Source organism: Rhinoraja longicauda, chromosome 6 (genome assembly GCF_053455715.1).
Source record: "Rhinoraja longicauda isolate Sanriku21f chromosome 6, sRhiLon1.1, whole genome shotgun sequence".
Classification (NCBI taxonomy): Eukaryota; Metazoa; Chordata; class Chondrichthyes; order Rajiformes; family Arhynchobatidae; genus Rhinoraja; species Rhinoraja longicauda.
In genome coordinates, this window is record NC_135958.1 from 68,541,359 (window position 1) to 68,557,330 (window position 15,972).

Below are 15,972 nucleotides of genomic sequence, written 5' to 3' on the forward strand. Positions count from 1 at the left end.
ACAATTTCACTTAGCATAAGGTTACCAGTTTCAAGTAATTTAGAAACATGCGTTTGCCATGCAGCCAAACATGGACGTCCAGTACTTAAAAAGGATTAATATCAAAACATGTACATTCTCTGCACAACATATGTAGAATGTATCTGGGGTGTTCACTAACAAAAGTAGGTTGCCGCAATCTTTTGGCTCAGGCAAAAGGGGATTTTCGCTGCACGTCACATCAGATAAATCCTACTCAGTGTTCAAAACAAATTTATGATTGATGTTATATACTGCATGTGCCCTCTGGTGTCGAGCTCCTTAAATAACAAAGTACGCTCAGATTCTCAATCCTTAGTTACCTTCCTAACATTGAAGTGACTTGCTGGTTCATTTGTTTATTTTAAACAGTGTCCTAAGAGCAATCCTTGATAATTAAAGTTGTAGTAGAAGAAGCTTAGTACAATTATCTTTATATAGAACCAATTCTGCTGCTCCGATGCATGGAAAGATCAGAACATAAAACAGTGCAGCACAGGGACAGGCCCTTCGGCCGACAATATCCATGCTAAGCATGATGCCAAGTTAATATAATCTCATCTGCTTGCACATTATCCTCAATTCCCTGCACATTCATGTGCCTATCTAAAAACCTCTTAAATTCTACTATCGTGCCTATCTCCAAGGCAGTGTGTTCCAGGCACCCACCACCTTCTGTGTAAAAATACTTGCCCCACACAACTCCTTTAAACTTTTCACCTTAAAACTATGCCATCTGGTCTTTGACATTTCTACCATGGGAAACAGGTTCTGACTGTTTACCCTATCTATGCCTCTCATAATTTTATATACTTCTGACAGATCTCACCCAGAGAAAACAACCCAAGAAGTCCAACCTCACCTCATTGCCAGTGCCCTCTCATCCAGGCCACATTCTGGTAAGCTGCACCCTCTCCAAAGCCTCCACATCCTGCATTGGGGATTCTTGACTCTGCCATTACACTGCCATTTGGAGTAAGGGGTGACTTCAGTGAATCCAATCGAAGTCTTCTTCCATCTAGTCTCAAATGCTTTTGTTTCTCTTTATTTAAATCATTGCTATCATTGATTGTTCACCCTTGTCTCAGACGAGGCAACTTATTTTGAGTAAGAATAAGATGTGAAAATTATATACATAAAGTAGCGATTTATTTCCTCGGCAATGCATTTAAAAACTTTGCATGTTGAGGTTTTAAGCAGGCAGACTGACCCTCCCAGATGGAGAAAATTAGAATTGCTGTAAAACAGACACATTACAAGACTTTCCTATGGAATCAACATCACAGTAATTGAGGTGTGGTGTTGATTCAATGGGAAAGAGAACAGCATGTCCATTCTAAACTCTGAACTACGTAAAAGTTCGTAAAACCATAAAAGCTTTCCAATTCAATGACCATGCACTTTTAAGAAAAAAATATTAGCACAGTCAGGTCACAACTCAGTGTATTTTCCATAACACAACTTGCCAAGGGATAACAGACTGAGATGGTGAGGCCATCATGAATATTTTCTACCATTAGTTACTGAAACATTATGGGTAGATAATTATAAATACTGGCAATAATGGCATAAACATTGATAGATTTATTTTCTGTTTCTTCCATTTTACTTAAGATACAAAACAATTAATTCAAATTCAAAATTTATTTGAAAACCCATGCAGAGAGCAACACTGACATCTAGTGGCAGTAGATATATTTGCTTTAGATTATTTCAATGTCAGAGGCAGGTGCAGAAAATATAACAGACAACTTTCCAAGTCCATAACAGGGACATGATTGAAAGATACAGCATGTAAATAGGCCATTTGCCCATTCTGACTATTGATCACCCATTCACACGTTAATTCTATGTTATCCTACTTTCGCTTCCACTCCTTACACACTACGGGTGATTTACAAGAGGTCAATTAACCTACAAACCTGTACGTCCTTGGGATTTGGGAGGAAACCGGAGCACCTGAAGTAAACCCACAAGGTCACAGGGAAAACATGCATACAGCACCCGAGGTCAGATGGTTTACCGAGTGGATTGTCAATTTCATTGGCAGGCTCTCTCATTCAAAGAACATTCAAACAAGCAGCAATATACCAGGTATAGTCGGAATCTCAGCACCACTCCACAATGCCCTCGAGACAGCAGCTGTGGGAATAAGACTGTCATCCATCTCCTTCTGGAATGTGTGTTGGCCAGAAGGTCTGGAAAAGTATGTAATGGTCTAATTTGAGCTTCATCCCAAGCAACAACACCTTCCAGGACTCTGCTACTTGGGCAGGGATTAGAGAGACAGGCAAGCCAAATATTGACTGCTGATGGAAAAATAATTAACTTGATGAAAATTGACGTCTGTCTGCACAACTCCAAGTACAAGCGTGGCATGGTGGCACAACAGTAGAGTTGCTGCCTCACAGCGCCAGAGGCCCGGGTTCGATCCTGACTATGGGTGCAGCCTGTACGGAGTTTGTACGTTCTCCCCGTGGCCGCGTGGGTTTTCCAGTTTGGAAAACTGGCTGCAGTTTTCCCGGGTGCTCCGGTTTCATCCCACATTCCAAAGATGTACAGGTTTGTAGGTAAAAATTGTAAACGGTCCCTAGTGTATAAGATAGTGTTAGTGTACGAGGATCACTGGTCAGCGTGGTCTCGGTGTGCCGAAGGTCCCTGTGTCCATGCTGTATCTCTACATTAAACTAAACTAACCTGAACTACATGATCAGTACATCAAACAAACAGGGCAAAAGGTTAAGCAGTGGCTTTAGAGTTGGTTTCATCTTTCACAGAAGTACCTTTCTCATTTTGATAAGTACTACCATCTCATCTGAAATGTGTTCCCTAGTGCTAAATAAAGCACAATCTTGTTATAATTTATTTTCCTTTCTATAAATATCAAAATGATTAAATGGTTTGTTCAGACAAGTAAAGATTACTAAAGGGCCTGTCCCACTGCCGGCGACTAGGCTGTCGTCGAACGTTCAAATATTGACTGCTGATGGAAACGGGCATGATCGCCAGAGTGTTGCGGGCATGATCGTGAGGAGTCTTCAATGAATCATAGCGGATGTCGGCGCGTCGCTGAAAGATTTTCCAGATAGAAATTTGTCGCCAGGTATCGTAGCTTATTGCGGACGCTGTCGCATGCTGTCCCCAGGTTTGCTAGGTTGTCGCAGATGCATTTAGAAGCACATAATATTAAATTAAGAAAAGACATTTGAAGATACCAGAAGATAGTTTTGTTTAACCAATTTATTTACCGTCAGGACATTTGACAGGTTGATTGGAGGCGACAGTTTGACGGTCAGGTGAGCGTGGGAATTTTGCGATGTTTCCGAAGACGGTGTCATCTCGTGACCCTCGTGGGTTTTCTCCAAGATCTTCGATTTCCTCCCAGATTTCCTCCCATATTCCTAAGACGTACAGGTATGTAGGGAAATTGGCTTGGTAAATGTAAAAAAAATGTCCTTAGTATTTGTAGGATAGTGTTTCCACACTGTATCTCTAAACTAAACACATTAATCAGCCCAAGTAATTTGTAAATAAGGAGCTTCCTCAACCCCGTCACAATAACCTATTGCATTGAATTACAGTAAGCAGTATTGTGTCAGTGAGGAGATAGACTGGTAGTAATAGCATCACCAATTTATTTACTAGGCTACAGTAACTCTACTGGGATTGTTATGTTATACACAAATCAAAATGTATCTACATAAAGCAAAGCCTAATTTATGGTATTTTATTGTATTATGTTATTATTTCAGTATGTTACTGTCTGCACATAATTTGTGTTATAGATAACAGAGCTGAAATCAAATTAGCAATTAAAATCAAACATGGCATGGTATCAAATTTGAGGAATAGATCAGGTAGATGCACAGAGTCTTTTAGCCAGAGTAGGGGAATTGAGGACCAGAGGACATAGGTTCAAGGTGAAGGGGAAAAGATTTAATAGGAATCCGAGGGGTAACATTTTCACACAGAGGGTGGTGGGTGTATGGAACAAGCTGCCAGAGGAGATAGTTGAGGATGGGACTATCCTATTGTTTCAGAAACAGTTTGACAGGTACATGGATAGGACAGGTTTGGAGGGTTATGGACCAAGCGCAGGCAAGTGGGACTAGGGTAGCTGGGACATTGTTGGCCAGCGTGGGCGAATTGGGCTGAAGGGCCTGTTTCCACACTGTATCAATCTATGACTCTAAATAACCAAAGATTGGAAACTGTAGTGAATAGATAAATTCAAACTATATGTTTTGAATTTTTGAAGCAATGTGGTTCAGATGCTGGAAATCTGAAATAAAAAGAGAAAACACTGGTGAAATTCAGCAGGTCAGGCAGCATCTGTCAGGCAGCATCTGTTCAAAGAGGAACAGAAATAATTAAGTACGTGTAGGAGGGAACTACAGATGCTGCTTTATACTGAAGATATACAACAAGGGCTGGAGTAATTCATCAGGTCAGGCAGTATCTCTGGAGAAAAAAGATGGGTGACGTTTCGGGTCGGAACATTTCGGGTCTTCCAGCATTTTCTAAAAGCCAGGTTCAATAAAATTAATACGTAGTTATGTGGAAACTGCTTCATTAAACTGATGCATTCTGTCCTGCAAATAAAAAAGTGGATTACTAAGTATTGCCATTTATACTGCATGCCATTCCGATTAAATTAAAAGCACACATCGACATAAACTCTCAATTAGACTTTAGGAGAGCTTCCCCCCACTCACCATCAACAACACCACAGTCACATCTGTGGAGTCATTTAAGTTCCTTGGAACCATCATCTCCAGGGACCTTAAAATGGATGGCCACCATCGACTCTAAAGTCAAAAAGGCCCAACGGAGGATGTTTTCTCTGCGGCAGCTGAGAAAACACAATCTGCCACAGGCAATGATGGTCCAGTTTTATAATGTCATCATAGAGTCTGTCCTCACCTTCTCCATCATGGTCTGGTTTGGCTCAACCACCAAGCATGACATCCGGAGGCTGCAGCGCATTGTTCGATCAGCCGAGAAGGTTATTGGCTGCAACCTTCCCCCCATTGACAAACTGTTCACTGTAAGGGCCAGGAAGCGAGCGGGCAAGATCATCTCTGACCCCTCTCACCCTGGCCACAAACTCTTTGAAGCACTTCCCTCTGGAAGTCGACTCCGGACTGTCAAAGCAGCCACAGCCAGACATAAACACAGCTTTTTTTCCACGAGCAGTAGCTCTACTCAACAGCCAAAAGTCTGTAGCCTTCTTTTGCTCTGGTATTTTATTTTATTCTTCACATGTTTAAATTATAATGTTTTATTTTTAATTGTCTACTGTATATCTGTGGTTATCCTTGCGAGCAAAGCACCAAGGCAAATTCCTTGTATGTATACATACTTGGCTAATAAAATTTATTAAATCCAATTCAATTCAATTATCCATTTTAAATTTTGCTTCACACTGATAAAAAATCTAGAAATATTTTTGCAGCCTATTAGTGGGCTGCAAAATTTCCAGCAAATTCACTCAAGTAAAAGGTTTAGAGGGATATGACTTCACTTTAGTTGTGACACTCTAGAGATACAGTGTGGAAACAGACCCTTAGGTCTACCAAATTCACAATGAACAGCGATTACCTCATACTAGCACTATCCTACACGCTAAGGATAATTTACAATTTACAGAAGCCAATCAGCCTACAAATCCGTACGTCTTTGGAGTGTAGGAGGAAACCGAAGCACCCTCACAGTCACAGGGAGAACGTCCAAACTCTGTACAGACGGCGCCCGTAGTCAGGATCCAACCGGGTCTCTGGCGCTGTAGGGCATCAGCTCTACTGCTGCACCACTGTGCCGCCCAAACGGGCCTAGCTTAGATGGATCATCTTGGTTGACATGATTAAATTGGGCCAAAGCCAAAGGGCCTATTTCCATGCTCTTTGATGCAATGACACTAATAACCTCCAGCACTCAGACAAGAGTGTCTCTCAGAGAACAATCAATTAGTTATCAGTCCTCATTAAGTCAGGACATGTGACCACTACAAACCTGAAAGTAATTTCATTAAACTGGTAATCAGCAAATCTGCATTCATAGCATCATCTGTGATTTATCGGAAACAAAATAATTTAAAATTATTTTTAAGAAACTTTATTTGTTCTAAAAAGTCCCAGCATGCCTTGGTCACTGATGAGTTTATAAAGTTAGTCAAAGCTTTATGGCTGGTTTCTTCAGTTCACTGAAAACAGCTGGGTGGAAAAGATAATTTGTGTTCAAAAACTGGAAGAATGCAGGAACTGATAGCTGGTTTACAAAAGATGAGATTTGATTTTGAGATTGGCCTGGAGCAGCAGAGAGGAATTCTGGATGTACCATTTCCTGACATGGACAGTAAGCAACAAATAATAATGCAGAACTAAAACTGGGTAAAATTAAAAGCATCTTCCTATAATTCATTGTCTTAGGGTTTTAAAACAATGCTATTTTCTCCAAAGTAACTGAATCCAAATGTATTGAAACCAATTTCAGTTCCAAATGTTCATAATTATCTATTTTGTTAATATTCAAAGATTACTTTGAGAGAAATTCACTTGTAAGAATAGTTCAGGGAAATATTTCTGAAACAAGAACTTATTGAAAGTGATGCCTCTATTTACTTTCACCCAATACTTTGAAATATGATGGTTAGTGATTTAAAGTGGATAACCAATTTTACAATGACACCACAAAACTAAACTCGCAAGGTTTGAATTAAAAAAATTATGAACTTGGATCCCTATTTTGGGATTTGTAGCCTGATACCTGCTCCTGTGAATCAAATCTTTTAATAATTTTATTTTTGGTTTCTATCATCTTGTAATGGCAACAAATAGCAAAAAGTCATTTTTATCTTTTTTGCTTTATCAGTAGAGTATGCTTTTTCTCTCTTTAGAAATGGGGATTGAACATCAGATTGTTTTGTGGGCTGTGTAGATGTCCCTAAAGCTGGGTGATTGTAAACCCATCCAACCCTTGCATCAAAGTCAAATATCAAGAAATGAGCCATAGAAATCTATATGACAGGGGACAATTCAGTTCATCTGCCTGATTGAAAGAGTACTGGTTGTATCTGTATAATACCACTGACCCCTACAAATGAATACCATGGTTAGTTTTTTCAAACTCTTGCACTTGGTTTGTACTTCAGACTATAAAACAATATTCATCTTAATCCTAATAAGATGCATTTCAATTAAGGTACATGGAACATAACTTATACACATTCAGGGTGGGATAAGGTTTTCATTGTGCATCGGGATGGTTTCCAATGGCTTATTTGGAAATAAGCCAAATATTCCAATGGCTTATTTAAGAGACAATTTAAGATGTAGATTGCTGCATTTGTAATTCAATAAATGAAAATTATGGTCATATTTAATGCTTGTGGACATTGGGAAATGTTGGTGTGGGATAAATTCAAAGATGTGAAAAATCTATTAACTTGAGTACAACACAGGAAACAACTGACAAAACGAAATGTGTCGAATCAAAAGACCGATCACTTGTGATTCTTGTCTTTTCTTCTCGGTAGAATCTGGTTCTGCAGTCTGTGAGTATTTTATTAAAGGTGAATGTGTTAAAGGTAAGATACCAATTGATTCAAGACCCCAGAATATAGCTTTTTTGCTTGCAAATAGGGATTCTTGAAATACATGGTGAAGTCTTGAATGGAAATGTTCCTGGGCTGCATTGTGGTGTGTTCTGCGCTGTCATCAGTTCACTACCTGTAAGGTGAACATTGAGCAGGTGCTATAAGACGGCCAGAAGATGCGTCTGGTGCAACTCAAACATGGCTTAATTTTACCAGGCCATTTTGTCAGTAATCACTCGTGTTGTTTACTGTAGTTTGAAATGTTTACATTGCTTGAAGACTATTTGGGGGTTTGCTTACCAATGTCATTTGATTGTAGGCAATAAGCAGTGTTTAAAATGAGAGTTGGGAAGTATTTAAATTCCAAATTTTAACCAAATCCCCACTTTCAGTCTGAAGAAGGGTTCCGACCCAAAACTTCACCCATTATTTTTTTGCCAGAGATACATCCCGGGCCCAAGAGTTACTCCAGCACTTTGTGCCTATCTTTGGTATAAACCAACATCTGGAGTTCTTTGTTTCTACGTAGACATATGACAATAGAAAACTCTTGACTCTCTGGACTCCCTTGTTCAATATTGCATTGTAAAATATTATCTATTTTCAATCAGTGTAACTGATACTAGGTAATGACAGAAGACCTATTCAATTGTTTAACCATCTCGGCCCATTTATTTCTGTTAATAACTCATTTCTTTTTTTATGAATAGTTTTGCATTCTCCAATTGCCCAGACCTGCGAGATACATCCCAGACTGAATTAGTGATTGAAGGCATCTTATGTCATTGCTGCAGCTGAATATTGTCCATTATCATAAAATAAATAGTCATCATCATGAGCTTGCATGAACAATCCTGGCAATGGATGTTGAACATGCAGATTGTACATTTTGTGTATGTTATTAACTTGTTACCTTGTGAGGACTGAAACCTTTGCTGTTCAATACGTGAATCCATTTGTAGGTCAGAATACAGGGCAATGATCATTTTCATTTCTTCATAATAATGGTTTAAGTAAAAAATGAGTTTTACGTTCAATGTAGATGTCAGAAACAGCCTATTCCCTAAAGAGGACATTGCCAGCAATTCATTACCTAAACACCAACTAGTGTGTGTTTTATCTCTTTTATTAGATGGCTTTGAAGCATAGAAAATAGGTGCAGGAGGAGGTCATTCGACCCTTCGAGCCAGCACCGAGCTTTTTCAACCTTTGCACAAAAAGAGGCAAATTAACGGCCTTCACGTGATGTCCACCTTTTGGTGGCCTCACTACAAACCAAACCAGGTTCCTTTACCTGCCACCTTCTGCCTGCACAGGTTCCCAGTATCTCTGCTTTACCGGTGGTGCTATAGTTGTCAGTAACCCTGCCCTTTTGATTGTTGCAGATCATCTGTGCCCATTCCGCCACAGTTACGGTGAAAAGTCTGTCGTGTGCAAACACTGGCTCCGAGGACTGTGCAAAAGGGGGGATCAGTGTGAGTTTCTGCACGAATATGACATGACAAAAATGCCGCGCTGCTTCTTCTATTCAAAATACGGTGAGCTTTATTTTTATGGATGTACAAACACAGATCCACCACTGATTATCCGAAAACTGATGGTCCGGTGCCTCCTTTAATCCAGTCAAGAGGGCAGTTGAAATCGCCCCCTGGAAGTCTCCCCCGAAAATGAGACGCCTAGGCCAGGTGAGGCGGCCGATCTCGACCTCATCGGGACTTCCACGGCCAGACGTCCGATTGGCGAGTCCAATTTACCCCCTGCAGCCAGGGCTCAGGAACTCCAGCCCGGCTAGAGCCGGTAGATCCGTTCCCATAGCTGACTTCCCGAGGCTGACTTTGCGGACTGGTGGCTCGGGCCCCCCCACCCCACCCTCGGCGGCTTAGGAAGACCATTCCGGGCACCGTTCAACTCTTCTCGGAGGCCATGACCTCTGTTGGTCGGGCAAAAAACGGATAATCGGTGGTGGACCGGTATACATTCCTACCCTTGATACTTTGAGTAACTTTTAGGTATGACAACTGACTTCAAGTGTTAAGGGTAGAGATTTTCCAAATTAAATTATGGTGTTATTTTTAAAAACAGGTATTTCTAAGCATCTCGTTGGGTCTAGCCAGTAGCATGAAATCCCACCACTCAATGATTCCTGGTCTACTCATCCATCCCCACCTACCCCTCCCTGACCCCTGGCACTTGTCCCTGCACCCACAGGAGATGCAACACTTATTCTTGTACCTCTCCCCTCACCACCATCCAAGAATTTAAACAGTCCTTCCAGCCCTCTCCAATGCCAACATGAAGCCAATGCAAAATAAAGGAACAATACCTCGTATTCTGCATGAGGTGACAACGTATCTACCAACCCAATGGTATGAACATTGAACTTTCCAGTTCCAGGTAACCCTTTGCTCCTGTGTTCCCCTCCCTCCCCAACATCATTTTCTCTTGTTCCTGTCCACCTCGGGTCTTCCTATTCTTTGTCCCTGCTCATAACTACCTCGCCCCACCCGCTACACTTTGCATCCATCTATTACCCATACTTGTTACCAACCAGATGCCCTTCCTGCTTCCATCTGCCTATCACATCTCACCTAATGGTCCCCATCATTATCTACCTTGCTTATCAGAATCCAGCTTTGTGTTCCTGCTTATCTCCTGCCAGCTGTCTCCATGTTTGCCCTCCCCTCTGCATGTCTCCATCTCCCATCACCCTTCACCCCTCCTCAGTTCATCAACAGCCAACAGGCCCCTGCCTCACAATTCCCTCTCTGCTCTTTGTACTGGCTACCCTCCCTCTCCCCTTTCAATCCTGATAAGGTTGCAACCCGAAACACTAATTCATTCCTCCTACACAGATGCAGCTCGACCCACTGAGTTCCTCCAGCAGATAATTTGTTGTCTCGTTTGATCTACTGACTGAAAGTATGCCACCAATATCATTAGTTCTCTTGATCTTGATTTATGACTGTCCTGTGCACCAACATACAGTGGTAAATTTTGTTTTGCATGTTGTCCAGGTAGACCATGAGTACAAAGGTAGAGCAAAAAGTGAAAGGAAAGAGTGTGGAACACTAGATCCTGGACCAGCCATGTGTCTGTACCTCTTGTGAGGAAAGAGGTACAGACTACTGCTGGTCCTGAATCTAGTTCCTAATTTTAGCTAGAAGTTTTGGGAAATTTCCGCACACTCATTGGGTGGCATCTGATATGAAATGATACTATACCATTTCTCCCTCCATGGATGCTGCCTTAACTGCTGAGGATGGACAGGTCAGTGTAGGAATGGGAAGAGGAGTTGAAGCAGGCTGCGACCAGGTGCTCAGGATGGGCTTTGCAGATGGAATCTGCAAGCTGGTTGCTTGGTCTACACTTGATCTCACCATGTAGAAGAGGCCACATCGAGAGCACCAAATGCAGCAGATAAGTTTGGAAGAGATGCATGTGCATTTGTCTCACCTGGAGGGACTGTTTAAATCCCTGGATGGTGGTGAAGAGAGAGGTACAGACTACTGCTGGTCCTGAATCTAGTTCCTAATTTTAGCTAGAAGTTCTGAGAAATATCCTCACACTCTTTGGGTGACATCTGACATGAAATGATACTATACCATTTCTCCCTCCATGGATGCTGCCTTAACTGCTATGAATCCCAGCATTTTCTGTTTGATTTCAATCTTCAGTATCCACATTATTTTCCTTCTGTTCTTAATAGTGTAGTACTTAAATTGTAAAAGTTGAGATATCATAATTTCATTGTTTTGCAGGGGAATGCAATAAGAGAGAGTGCCCTTTTCTGCACATTGATTCAGAGGTGAAAACTCAAGACTGCCCATGGTATGACGAAGGATTCTGTAAAAATGGTAATCACTTTGCCTTCCTTTAAAACTATATTCATTTTTTCACAGTAAGAATTGAAATATAAAATTCTATGTGAACGGGCCCTTCAGCCCACTGAGTCTGTGCCAACCCAGAGATCCCCGCACACACTTAATACCATCCTACACATTAGGGACAATTTACCATTTTTCTTTATACTGAAGCCAATTAACCTACAAACCTATGTCTTTGGAATATGGCAGAAAACCAGAACACCCGGAGAAAACCCACGTGGGTCACAGGGAGAACGTACAAAATCCGCACTGACAGCACCCGTAGTCAGGCGCTGTAAGGCAGCAACTCTACCGCTGTGCCACTGTCCATCTGTCCACCAACAGAATTATTTTTTTTCTCTGGTTTTCTGACTGACTAAATTCTCTGACTGAGGAGAAAAAGAGAACATCTATCAGATGTTTAAGAATAAGGGGTAGGCCATTTAGAACGGAGATGAGAAAAAAACTTTTTCAGTCAGAGAGTTGTAAATCTGTGGAATTCACTGCCTCCGAAGGCAGTGGAGGCCAAGTCTCTGAATGCATTCAAGAGAGAACTAGATAGAGCTCTTAAGGATAGCGGAGTCAGGGGGCATGGGGAGAAGGCAGGAACGGGGTACTGATTGAGAATGATCAGCCATGATCACATTGAATGGTGGTGCTGGCTCGAAGGGATGAATGGCCTAATCCTGCACCTATTGTCTATTGTCTATCAGTCAGAGAACTGTTGACTGGCATGGAACGGATACATTGTCCTGTCAATAAATAACGTCATCTGTATTTTCTTGTAGTTTATTCAATGTTCATTGCAGTAAAAGTGCTTCACTTTTAATTTAACGTGATTTGCTTCAAAATAGAAATTGACAAAATATTTAAATGTATGTGCTGAATTTAAATTCTACAAAAAAATATCCAATGTCACATTAAATCAATGTATGGGACTCTACTTTTTTGTCTCTATGATAGGCGCTCTGTGCAAAAATAAACACACCAGGAAGGTCATGTGTGTGAATTACCTTGTTGGCTTCTGCCCCGAAGGAACAGAATGCAATTTTTCACAGTAGGTATACAGTGTAACACTGAATGACATTCCGCTTGGCTTCTTGAAACATCAAATAATATGATGGCCTTTATTAAAAATGGAGTGAAGAACGAAGCTTAAAATATTTGAGGTCAGGCAGGGGTTTGTTGAGACTTTTATGTCTGGAGTCTTTTATTCTGGATGCAATTTTGGTCTCTATCCAAGATATATTTACCTTTGAATCAGGGCGACATGTGTTCCCCACTCCAAGATGGAGAAATTTGTCTTATAACAGAGAGTTAGATTGGCCTAAATGAAATTTGATATAGAGTAGAAAGAATGAACTGCAGATGCTGGTTGATACATAAAAGGACGCAAATTGCTGGAGTAATTGCTGAAGCATCTCTGGAGAACATGGATAGGTGAAGTTTCAGGTTGAGACCCTTCTTCAGACTTTTACTGTCAATATTTTTTCTTTTTGGAAGGAGATGAGGAGAAATGACTTTAGTCAGAGGGTGGTGAATCTGTGGAATTCTTTGTCACAGAAGGCTGTGGAGGCAAAATCAGTGGATATATTTAAGGCATAGATAGATTCTTGATTAGTGTGGGTGTCAGAGGTTATGGGGTGAAGGCAGGTGACTGGGGTTAGGAGGGAGAGATAGATCAGCCATGATTGAATGGCAGAGTAGACTTGATGGGCCGAATGGCCTAATTCTACTCCTATCACTTATGATCTTATGATCTTATGAAGGAAAGTTAAAGCTTTGCATATTCAGAAAGATTTTTTTCGCTGCAATAATTATTGGAATGTACATACCCATTGCCAAATCACTGTCTCATCACCCCTGTTCCTTCAACTGTTGAGAGCAGCATGAACTTTGAAGCAGACTAGGGAATTGTTCAATTTGCCAAAGTAAGAGAATTCTGGGAAGGAGATGTGAGGAAAAAACGATTCTGTGTAACAATCATGCTCACTTTCTATATTTTTTCCTAGCCCAAATAATAAATTTACTGAATGGAACCTGGAATCAAAGGTAGGTATTAAAAATATATTCCTTTAAAATGAGTGACGTACCTTTACTAATATCAGTTGGAGTGCCAAGGGATTGCGTGTGATAAATACTCAAATCAGGTTAATGGCTTGAGTATTAAATGATCAATACAATCAACCTAAGAATGAAACTAGTTAAATATTAGGCTGCAGAATTTGCAGAAAACATGAGCTAGTAATGTTATTTTGGGACGTTTAATGGTGATGCCCCAAAGGCTAAATGTTCTTCATTGTAAAGTGTACATAAAACTGTGAAGAGTAAATATATTACCTATTAATTTCATAGAATATTCATTTGTTATGCACATTTGTTATGGAGTATGGTGTGCAGTTCTGGTCGCCAAATTATAGGAAGGATGTCGACAAAATGGAGAGGGTACAGAGGAGATTTACTAGAATGTTGCCTGGGTTTCAGCACTTAAGCTACAGAGAGAGTTTGAACAGGTTGGGTCTTTATTCTTTGGAGCGTAGAAGGTTGAGGGGGGACTTGATAGAGATTTTTAAAATTTTGAGGGGGACGGACAGAGTTGACGTGGGTAGGCTTTTCCCCTTGAGAGTGGGGAAGATTCCAACAAGGGGACATAACTTTAGAATTGAGGGACAAAAGTTTAGGGGTAACATGAGGGGTAACTTCTTTACTCAGAGGGTGGTGGCTGTATGGAATGGGCTTCCGGTGGAAGTGGTGGAGGCAGGCTCGATTTTATTATTTAAGAGTAAATTGGATAGGTATATGGATGAGAGGGGATTGGAGGGTTATGGTCTGAGAGCAGGTAGATGAGACTAGGTCAGAGAGAGTGGTCGGCGTCGACTGGTAGGGCCGAACGGGCCTGTTTCCGTGCTGTAGTTGTTATATGGTTATATGGTTATAAAAGTCAAAGACATGAGCCAGCAGCTTCTCCTAGCCTGGCAGACAATTTGACTTGAATTGAATAAATTTTATTGGCCAAGTATGTATACATACAAGGAATTTGTCTTGGTGCTTTGCTCGCAAGTAACAACACGATGTACAGTAAACAATTAAGAATAAAACATTAAAACATTAAGAATAAATCATTGTAGTTTAAACATGTGAATGAAATAAAACACCAGAGCAAAAGGAGGTTACAGACTTTTATGTAGCAGCCTTTTGCTCTGGTATTTTATTTCACATATGCACATAAAAGTCAAAGACAAGAGCCAGCAGCTTCTCCTCGTCTGGCAGACTATTTCAGAGCATTTATCACTGTTTCTAATGTGTTTTATAATTAAGCCTTGCTAGTTTTTAAATTTATGTTTTCTATCTTAATGTGGAACATTTTAAATTCTTTCTATTTTCAATCTTGCACAAATGTCGCACTTCGATTACCTCAGACTCTGCAACATAATTTAACTTTGTATTTAATTACATCACAAGCACCTCAGTCAGTAATGTCCATTCTGCTTTTTGTACTGCATTTAAAATCAACAGATGGCAATAGAAAAACGGCAACAGCCTCCAAGTATCAATTGGAAATGTGCCGGGGGAGAAATCTCATCTTTGGTTGCTAACATGAAGTACATGTGAGCGTACTGGCTACCTGTTGTACCCCCTTCCATTCCTAAAGTTGAGTCCAACTGGCATTTAATAATATTCCACATTCAATGCCAGCAACCAGTCATGAATATTCAACTCTGGTATTGAGAATTTAAAACTACAAAAGCAATATTCTGAAAGAAACAGAGTCACAGTGTCACGACACAGGCCCTTCAGGTCAACGTCTCCATGCTGATCAAGATGCCCCATTTAAGCTGCTCCTATTTGCCTGTGCCTTGGTCATAAAGGCACACAGCCCAAAATGTAAAATCAAATCAGAAAATTTTGGAGTGACTCAGCAGGTCAGCTCATCATGATTCCCAGCTCATCAAAATTGGCTTTGTTCATCCTTAAGATCTTGCTGTAACTCTTGCTGATCATTTTCATTGTCTATGAAAAGTTTACCAATCATGCCTTGTACATTCTCATCCACGTTGTTCAAATAGATGACAAATAGCAATGGACAGAGCATCAATCCCTGAGGCACACCACTAGTCAAGGACCTTCAGTCGGAAATACAATCTTCCACCACTACCTTCTGCTTCCTGCTACAAAGCCAATGTTGTATCCAGTGAGCTTGCTCTCTCTGGATACCATGTAATCTAACCTTTGAGAGCAGCCTACACTGCAGAACCTTATTAAAGGTCTTGTTGAAGTACATATAGTCTATGTCTATGGTCCTGCCTTAATCAACCACCTTGGTTATTTCTTTTAAAAAAACACAATCAAATTTGTGGGACATCAGGACTGCGCCGACCAGCAATCCATGCATAATAACACCATCCTACACACAATACGACCAATTTTTACATTTACCAAGCCAATTTACTTACATACCTGTACGTCTTTGGAGTGTGGGAGGAAACCGAAGATCTC

The 15,972-nt window shown here is 40.7% G+C and overlaps 1 protein-coding gene across 1 annotated transcript; it reads left to right on the forward strand.

Moving 5' to 3' along the window:
- Window positions 1–6,269: 6,269 nt before the first annotated feature.
- LOC144594745 (cleavage and polyadenylation specificity factor subunit 4-like) lies at window positions 6,270–15,087 on the forward strand. Its single transcript, XM_078401588.1, has 7 exons — window positions 6,270–6,372; window positions 7,553–7,603; window positions 8,998–9,150; window positions 11,371–11,466; window positions 12,439–12,532; window positions 13,488–13,527; window positions 14,992–15,087. The coding sequence occupies exons 1-7, from the start codon at window positions 6,270–6,272 to the stop codon at window positions 15,085–15,087; spliced, it is 633 nt and encodes a 210-aa protein (XP_078257714.1).
- The last annotated feature ends 885 nt before the right edge of the window (window positions 15,088–15,972 follow it).

Bases quoted from the DNA above. Each gene is read 5' to 3' on its own strand.
- LOC144594745 (XM_078401588.1), top strand. From the start codon at position 6,270: ATGCAGGAACTGATAGCTGGTTTACAAAAGATGAGATTTGATTTTGAG. The intron at 11,467-12,438 runs GTAATCACTTTG...TCTCTATGATAG, and splicing joins CGAAGGATTCTGTAAAAATG to GCGCTCTGTGCAAAAATAAA. The intron at 13,528-14,991 runs GTAGGTATTAAA...TAAAATCAACAG, and splicing joins AATGGAACCTGGAATCAAAG to ATGGCAATAGAAAAACGGCA.